At 40.1% G+C, this 9,794-nt stretch overlaps 1 protein-coding gene across 1 annotated transcript; it reads left to right on the forward strand.

Moving 5' to 3' along the window:
* The first annotated feature begins 5,045 nt into the window (after positions 1-5,045).
* LOC109856136 lies at positions 5,046-9,677 on the forward strand. The gene has a single exon (XM_020431082.1). The coding sequence runs from the start codon at positions 6,909-6,911 to the stop codon at positions 8,241-8,243; it is 1,335 nt and encodes a 444-aa protein (XP_020286671.1). The 5' UTR covers positions 5,046-6,908; the 3' UTR covers positions 8,244-9,677.
* The last annotated feature ends 117 nt before the right edge of the window (positions 9,678-9,794 follow it).

A 9,794-nucleotide genomic window follows, 5' to 3' on the forward strand; every position in this document is an offset into this window, starting at 1 on the left:
CTTAAGGATGAAATTAATAACAAGACGTTGAAATTAATAACAAGATATATATATAAGACTTTACGAGCTATTCGCAGGATGTTTGAGCAGAAACTGTACGTGTATATATACATACACATGTAACGAATTCAACTTGTAAATTTTTACAAGTGAGTGTTTTTTTGAGTTGAAAACTCAATTCATAAAATCATACGGGATGCTGGATTTGCATCTCACATATGACAGACCTCGGATACTCCCCTAACTAATTTTAAAATATTGCGAAAAAAACATGTGTATGTATATATATACACGTACAGTTTCTGCTCAAACATCCTGCGAATGGCTCGTAAGGCCTTATATATATCTTGTTATTAATTTCAACGAGCCTTAAGTCATAATTGTTTAAAAATTACGCTAACTGAAGATTCAGCGTTAACAACATTATCAGACCATCTTCGATATATGTATGAATATTGCGAGACTAACTCCAAGTGCCTCGGTGGCCTAACAAGGAAGGCGATGGCAGGTTCGACTCCTGGCCAAGGAGTTTGTTTCGCAATATCTTAAAATTAGTTAGGAGGGTATCCGAGATCTGTCATATGTGAGATGCAAATCCAGCATCCCGTATGATTTTATGAATTGAGTTTTCAACTCAAAAAAACACTCACTTGTAAAAATTTGCAAGTTGAATTCGTTACATGTGTATGTATATATATACACGTACAGTTTCTGCTCGAACATCCTGCGAATGGCTCGTAAGGCCTTATATATATCTTGTTAGAAAATTTGTGTGTCGTCGCCTTTAGTTTCGGTTAAAAAACCTATTCATATATATATATATCTGTAAACGGCTTCATAATTCTGGCGCCCTGCGTTTTAGTTTTATCGCTTCTCGCCGACGGTCGAGCTCTTGCAATGCCGCACGCGTTGTTTGTTTATTAGCCGATCGAGCGATTAGTCCTTAGAAAACAGAGCAGAGCGTTCTGGAGTCAGAACCACGAGAAGAGAATAACGAGCGTGCCTGTGTAGAGTTCGAGTTGAGTTGCGTCGCGAGCGAGACGACAAAGGCGACGCGCGAGAAGGTATACTGCGTAATACACTGTAACTCATAGTTCTTTTTATTCTATTCTACAAATATACTTGTGTCATTTACACTCTACATATCCTTGTGTTGTGCATCCTCTCACCTTATATCCTACATTAGTATTCTTTAATTTTCTTATGAGTGAATTTTTATAAATATATGTAGAAAAAAAGAAAGAAAAAGAGAGGATATGTTTCTAGTTGGATTATTTTTTCTCGTCAAACACAATCTCAACGTTCCATTCTAGATAAAATCGCGCCGTTCCCGTGGGACGTCGATTTAAGCTTTTCCTGTGGTAAAACCGTCGGAACTGGCGACGTCTTGGCTGTGAGAAAGGAACGTATAAAGAAGCGGCGCCTCTGTAATTGGGCATCAAAAGGCGATATTTCGCCTTCATGTTTGCCGGTGAGCACGACAGCCACGCCGACCGATGGGTGGAAGAGAAGACGCCGACCGCGAGAACCGAGAGCTCGATCTCGCGGACTCTCGCGGTACCGCGTGGCGCCTCCGACGGGGGTGGCTTCCTCTTTACGAGGGTCGATTCTGGCCGAATGATGATGGTATGCCTTGTTACCGCGGCCGCCGCCGCGTGAAGAGAGTCGCGCTGCTCCCTCGGGTAATATCGCATACAATTATGTCCACCGAAGGGAAGACACACATACATTATGTATGCGACGCGCCCCGCCGTACGTTAGACCCCGGTAAATCATGTCACAGGGTTGGTTAACTCTGCAAATGATCTGAGGCGTTGCGCGTCTCTCGACTCGGCTGCTCAATTTTTTTTTTTATTCCAAATTTTTTTATTTCTTTGCCAGCTAATTATATATATCACTTATTAATTATATATAATTATATATTACTTTATTATATATAATTATATATAAGGTAAATATTGACAATAACGGACCACCTTCCGATCAACTTGAGCTTCACATATGTTATCAAGGACATTGTCCTGAGTAACATGCAAAAATTTTAGCCGTCGCTCGTTGTTTATTAAAAAGTTATTAATATTGATAATAACAGGTCAACCTCTGATCTACTTGAGCTTCACATATGTTGTCAAGAACATTGTCCTGAGTGACATGCAAAAGGTTTTAGCCGTCGCTTATTGTTTATAAAAAAGTTACAAACAAAAAAAGTTTCATAAATAAATTTTTTTTTCGACATTATGGACATTTTCTTCACGTTGCAAGCGTGTAGGCAGGGGGGGCTGCGCCCCCTTGCACCCCCCTGAGCTTATCATGTTTTGCGTTTTACATATTACCTTCTGTTTATGATGTTTTATTTTTGAATATTACATACATATAACCTTGCATAAAATAATTCTTTATTTTTTCTCGAGAGAGGAGCAGGGAGAGGGGCGTAGCACCCCCTGCCTACACACTTACAACATGAAGAAAATATACATAATGTCGAGTTAGGAGAAACGTCGGAGTACAGGTCTCTATAGTCGGTATTCAGTATCCTCTTAAGAAACAATTTTATCTTCTATGTGTGTATTAACTGGACTTGTATGAACCAATGTTGTTTTTTTGAATGTTTAGTACACAAACTCTCGTTTTCCAACTTTAATTGATATGACTAGCGAGCTAAACCCATTTCAGATTCTCGTAGCAGGTTGTAGTAGACAACCACCACCTTCAAGTGCATCAAATGCAAACCATAACTTTGTTTTCACAAATATTGCGTTCTACGTTTGATGTCAATGTTGAAAGTTTTTCCGGATCTACGCGTGATGTCGATGTTTCGTTTACGATGATATATCTTCTTTTCGCCAGTCATAACTTGAGCCAAAAACTGCTTCTGATTTTTATATCTTGAAACCAGTGAAAAGCAAATGTTGTAACGAAATTGAATAGTCAATTCCAACAATTTATCTACCTATTTTCCATCTATTTTCTTATATCTTTTAAACGAGTGGAAACACATTGATAACTAACACCCAATGAATATGCTATCTCTTTTTACGTTTGATATGAATTTTTGAATCTAAAAGTTTTTGCGATTCTCTATCTTCAAATTGTTTTGGCTTTGCCGGATGTATCGAGTGTTTTATGTTTTCCACATCAAAATCGCCGTTCCAAGTAACCACGATTTGCATGTCTGATATGAGATAAATGAGCATAATCAGGATAAGTTTCAACAGAGAGAAGAGAGCGGCCAGGCCCCTAAGAGAATGTGTAATAGCTTTGTCGCTCTGTAAACCGGCGCAATGTCCACGGGTGGTGCACATTGGCAACTACGTAGCCAATGTTCACGAGCGACTTGTCGGTGCGTACGCTATGTCCAAACGTGGACATGGTTCTATTGCGTGCTACGTGCACGATTGGAAAGTCGATTCTCATGTCACTTTTCCGTCGATAATCTCGACTTGAAAGAGATCGGCCCGAAAAAATCAGACACTGCGGATTCGAACTCGAGACCTCCCGCTCGCACTCAGGCCGCGAGACCACTAGACAGTCATGTGTTTATATTATATATGTATTTAAAATTCAGGAACTAAGAGCATAGTTTCGCGCGAGAAGCGAGTGATGTCAAGTGGTGTTGCATCAGCCGTACCGGTTGAATGTGCGTAGTTACGCTTAGATATTTTTGGACAATTAACGGTGTTTTTACACCGACTTCTTCAGTTTATCAGTGTTTTAACGAACATACAACTCCGTGGCTTGTACCCAAACCACGGTTTAGGACTTGTGTTACGATTCCTATAGACTTAGAATGGCGTATGGACTATCTTGAAACGGTCCTTTGAGCCATATATGCACCAAACCAACCAAACCAGGAACTAAGAGCGGTCAGGGCCGTAAGAGAATGTGTAATAGCTTCTCCGCCCATTGAATGTGCTATACATGTGCAAAGTGATCCTAGTTTTAAACTTTTTGTTTTGTCTGATCCACACACGATGCGTTGCACATATATAGCGCATTCATTGCGATATACAATGTTATTGTTGCAATCGTGATCTATGAGGTTTTCAAAAACCTTGATGAAATTATTAAATTTATTAATGCATCTAAATGCCAATGACATCCTTTCTCTTTTTGACAGATTTAGACAACATGTCAAATAGTTTTTTTACACGTGGTATCAGTTATTGTAAAATGTATGAGACTTCAATTCGAGAGACAAATAACACGTTGTTGTCAGCTAATTTGACGAATCGCACTGTCAAAAATAGATCGCAACAGATAGAGCGTAGAACATATAGATTGAGAGTCAAAAAAGATATCGGAGTTTTCAGTTTTGCTGCCGATTGTTGTTATAATCTAATATGAAAATATATATTGCACAGTTTATAAAAGATACGACAAGCCGTTATTAATTATTATAAAACAGTAAACTAATATGTTATGAGCAATTATACTAGGTGTCAGTGTATTTTTTAGTATATATTACTTTATTCTACAAAATATTGAATCAGACATTTTGATCTGTGATTCAGATCTTCTTCAGTGATTGTCTACATATGTAAAAAAACAATTGTTAACTTAACTTTATATTCTTTATCGCGATTTCCAGTCTTGAAACAAATATATTTAATATTATTGACAATATTAAAACAATTGTTGCATTAATATTCTTATTTTCTGTGCATTTCGTTCCCATTAAGATTTTGCGACATTTTTGTGTTATTGTTGTGTGCCGTGCGGACCACTCGGCAGCTATTTTGTAATTTATTTTCAGCGCGGAAAAAGCAGCACACTTTGCGTAGATGGCGGATAGAGTGGAGCGAGGAAGAGAGAAGATAGAGATAGCGAGGAATCCAGGAGCGTAAGACGTCAAAGGCACAGGATACTCGGCAATAATTTCGACGGCGGACTGAAAGGGGGAAGAAGCGCGCACTCCGATCTCCAAAAATCTGAATCGGAGGTTCCACTGGAGTGACAGGCTCGGTGATACTGAGAGATGAGTCTCAACAAGTTTATCTCATAGAATAATAGGAGCGAAGCGGGCCTGATACGGCCAAGAAAGGGCCTGAGTCGTTATTATTGCCGGGCACGTGATTGACACGTGGCTGCTGTCAATCACAACGCCACGGAAGAAAGAATCTGATTGGCTTAGCTACCTAGCGCGAAGAACAGCGCTCAATGAAAGAGAGTAATTGCTGAACGATGCGAGTTCATTGTTGCAAGTACCGCGGGCCGCGCGAGTTCATCGTTCCGTCTAGTGACGTGGCCAACCGAAGAACAAGTTCTTGGTGAAGTGTGTCCCGACGGATCCCGAGGAGGACACAGAAAGAAAAGATCCCGACAAGGGAAAAGAGCCGAACAGCTGACTATATTATCCGGAAGACCACCGACGAACGTAAGTGTGTTGTTGCTTCTCTTCCGCACATTTCACGACTTATATTGTTCGTGAGTCTTGACGGGCCACCTTGCGAGTTTGATGTTGCGCAATATGTTCCCGAAAATCTATTGTGTTGCGTTTCGGGGTTGTTTATTGTAATTATTGTAGATATTTCATTGCCACTGCTCTCGCCTTTCCGTCGCGGTCGCAACAATCCAGATCTCTATCATTACTCGTTATATTGAAGCGTTACATGTTTTTTTGTTTGTTTTTTTTTTTTATGTTTGTATCGTGTCGAATTCTTATGTCTACCGCGTTCGCGGTAGTGATATGAGCAAGATTTATTAGCGTTTATATTGTCGAAAAATCGTAGCTGACGGCCGCGGGAATTAAGCGTAACAGAAAAACTACCGACAACTGTCGTTTTGTCAAATAGTTCGCGGAGAATTAAAATGAATTACGTTAAACTCGTGAGTCGTTTATAACCCTCGACCGTCATACGTCGCATAAGTTGCAACAATCTATTTGTTGTTGAACGCAATAAACTGTTAAAAGTCTTATTTTATTTTTCATCTAATTGTGTGCATTATTTACTGATTAAGTTTCTCTGCTTTTAAACAATACGGCCTCCTGAGTTCACGCGCCTTTCCGTATTTAATACTTAAGAACCGAGCTGCCGAAAATACATGCCGTCACGTCCAGAATGAAATAAAGTCGAGTCTCAGAATATAAATTTTGAGAACGGCGTGATAATTCGCGCTTGGCGACCAATTACTTAATCTTCGTGAGTAGAGTCTAATTAAAATCTTGCAAAAGACGAGCCGAAGGTGTGCCGTATCTTCGCAATAAAATTTAAAGCGAAGTGCGCATCACAAATTGGAGCCACGTTGAAAAATAATTATGAAAAACCTGTATGAAAAATTAATAAAGAGGCAATTTGAAAAAAATTATAAAAAGTCATTTATAGAGAGAAGCTTAGTCAAAGAAAATATAAATTGTATTTTGCGGTTTATCTGATTTATTGAAATTGTTACATATGATATTGATTGAATTTATTTGTGCATGTGTGATATAATGATGACACTTTAATGTTTATTTTTGTGCTAGTCACAATTTTCTTTCAACTAAAAATTTATTTTTTATAAAAGTGTGCGTGCTCTGATATTTTGAGTGTCGGAAAATTATATCGCGAGTGAAATTCGCAAGTGTTATTGGAAAATTTTGTTGCTCGAATAGAATATTCTCGCTTATTTCAAATAAGTTTTGGTTAGATTGTGTTGTCTGGCTTTAAGCGAGTTTATGTTTTCGAGAATCAATTGTGTTTGTATAGCTTAGATCGAAGCAGTTAGCTGGTGCCTATTCTTCGTCGTGTTTATCTCCGATTTATCTTAGTCTTCGCTTACTGCTGTTTTTCGTGCCTAGCGTGTTTATCGTTTTGAATTTTGCGTTCGTTGAGCGAGCTTACGTGACAGATATTCTGTACGGCCACAGTACATAGCGAAATAAAATTTCTTTTCCGTTTCTTTTCCGAAATACGTTTGATCAGCCGGCAATGGCTACAGAGCAACAAAATTGGATTTACGCATTGACACGGGAGCGATTGCTCGAAGAATTAGAGAAGCGAGAGTTAGACCAGACCGGGACAGTACCGACTTTGCGAGCGCGGTTGCTTCGATACGGACAATATCGCGCGCGCGGAGAAGAATCTCCACCTACACCGGAGTCACAGGCCGGTCCGTCGCGATCGCATTTGGCGGTACCGATTGAGGACGCATCGGTGCGCCCGAACAGTTCGTCGAGTCTACTCGTGCGGGCTGAACTCGTTGTTGTACGAGCCGATTCTCCAATCGCTCGCGCGGAATCTTCTTCCACGCGACAGGAACCGTCGGTGACACAAGTCGATCGCACGAGTTATCGCGCGCGTGATAATTGGTCAGCGTTTGTTGAGCCGCCGTTGGAAAGCGTGCAATTCCCGTCAACTTCGCCGCAATTAGATTTACCGTACGACGATACGATTTCGACTTCGCGTCATGGCTCTACAAACGCCTTCAGAGCATACGAAATAATGAGAAAATGTAACTTGAAATTTTCCGGAGCGCGCGATAGCGATCCCGAAGAATTTCTCATAAAAATTGAGACGACTCGTTCGATCATCCCTGTGTCGGACGAAGATATCTTTCGTTGTCTGCCGTTCTGTTTAACGGGTATTGCTCTGTACTGGTTTCGCGCAAAGAAATATAGTTGGCGATCGTGGGAAGAATTTGTTGCCGCGTGGAGATCGCGATTCGACCCAGATTTTGCATTCACGTTACGAGATAAGATCCGACGTCGCACGCAGGGCAAACACGAGCCAGTTGCCTACTATCTAAATTGTATGGAGGCATTATTCGAGCGGTTAAACCCACAATGGCCGCTAGCGGAACAACTTATTTACGCATACCACAATATGCTGCCGCGATTAAAGATCTTGATACATAGGGATGATTTTTATAATTGGGAGTACCTGAAGCTGCTGGCTGTCGGAGCGGAGAGCTATCGGCCTCCTCCGCTTCCGGAACAGTCATTAATACCGGAATTAGCTTATCGACCGCCGCGTAAAAATCGAAACAGCGAGTCCTTAGCCGCGGCCGGCATTGAGAAAAATAAAAAGAAAGAAGGTAAAAACAAGACCAGTTCTGCTACTATCTCTTCTACGAGAAAGATTGACGAGACGAGGAAAACAGAAACAGCTGATTGTCCCAATTTAAAATGCTGGAATTGCGGAAAGATGGGACACGCGTCGCGCAATTGCACAGAAGCTAAAAAGTTGCATTGCTACCGCTGCGGTAAAGCCGAAGTTACAATAAGGACTTGTCCGAAGTGCGGGGAACGGAAAAAAAGTACGTAGAAACGAGTTCCTGCAACTCTTTCGCACGCGCTTGTGAGGCTAGGAAAAATTTTGCTGTCAAAAATAGCGTTGATAATAGGAGATTGAATAATTCTAATGTGTTTCGTGGATTTGATGTAGATAGTTCGTATGTTTACGTTCTATTGTAATGCGTTATCATCTTTGGGTTTTTTTCAGGTGAAGGGTTATACGTTACCGGCTTTAGTTGATTCAGGATCTAGTAGGATTATTTTTTGATAGAGAAGTATTTTGATCGTACGAAATTTAGGTTTGTCGATAAAACAAACTCTCGGAGATGTCGAATTAGAACTACGAACGGACAACTCGTTAATATAAAAGAAAAGATGTGTCGATTAGATTAAAGAACAGAGAACGAACTATTTCCGTCTGTTTGTTGCCAGATTTAGCTGTATTGTGCATATTAGGAGTCGATTTTTGGTGTAAATTTGAAGTAATCTGGAACATTGGCTCAGCGTCATGATCATTCGCGCGCGATAGTAAAGAAAATTATTTGTTTGAATCTGACGTCTATTGACGTGTCAGATCAAGTGTGTAGCGGAATATCGGAATTAACATCGTCGGAAGAGATTCGGTTAAATGAATTTTTAAAGAAGAAGCTGCCGACCACAATAGATAATCCGGGTGTAACAAATCTTACCGAACATCAGATAGACGTAAATAAACATTTGCCTATCAAACAAAGGTGTTATCTTGTCGCCTAAAGTACAAGAGGCGATTCGAGAGGAGGTAGATAAAATGTTACAAGCTGGAATTATCGAATCATCGTTTAGTGAGTGATCGAATCCGATCGTAATGGCGAAAAAGCCAAATGGTAAATATCGTTTTTGTCTTGATTTCCGCAAAGTCAATAGTGTTTCTAAAAAAGATGCATATCCGTTGCCAAATATGAATGGCATACTGGACAAATTGAGAGCCGCGCATTATATTTCAACAATTGACCTGAGCCAAGCATATTTCCAGATTCCTTTGGCAACGGAGAGTCGTGAGATTACAGCATTTAGTGTTCCGGAGAAAGGGTTATATCATTTCACTCGTATGCCGTACGGACTTACTGGGGCACCTGCCACGTTCTAACGTTTATTGAACAAATTAATTGATTAATTAAATAACCTTGAGATGAAACCTCACGCATTTGCGTATTTAGATGACATCATTGTGGTAACGGCTACTTTTGAAGAACATGAATAGTTAGAGAAAGTCTTTTTAGGACAAATTTCTTTTGAAGAACATGAATAGTTAGAGAAAGTCTTTTTAGGACAAATTTCTGTTTCCGGACTTACAGTAAACCCAGATAAGTGCGAGTTTTGCATATATGTAATACTCCTATATTGCTAGCGAAGGCGAAACGCTGGCGAAAACATTACGAGACAGACATACTACCATGATAAAAAAATAACCGGAATTTATTCATAAAAAGAAAAATACATGTTTATTCTTCAAAATTCAAGTTGTCCCCTTCAAAGTAGTCTCCGTCGGCTGCGATGCACTTGTGCCAGCGTTTGATCCACCCCTCGAAGCTTTTCTGGAAGT

The sequence above is a fragment of the Pseudomyrmex gracilis genome, unplaced genomic scaffold, assembly GCF_002006095.1.
Source record: "Pseudomyrmex gracilis isolate BER0280 unplaced genomic scaffold, ASM200609v1 scaffold_108, whole genome shotgun sequence".
Classification (NCBI taxonomy): Eukaryota; Metazoa; Arthropoda; class Insecta; order Hymenoptera; family Formicidae; genus Pseudomyrmex; species Pseudomyrmex gracilis.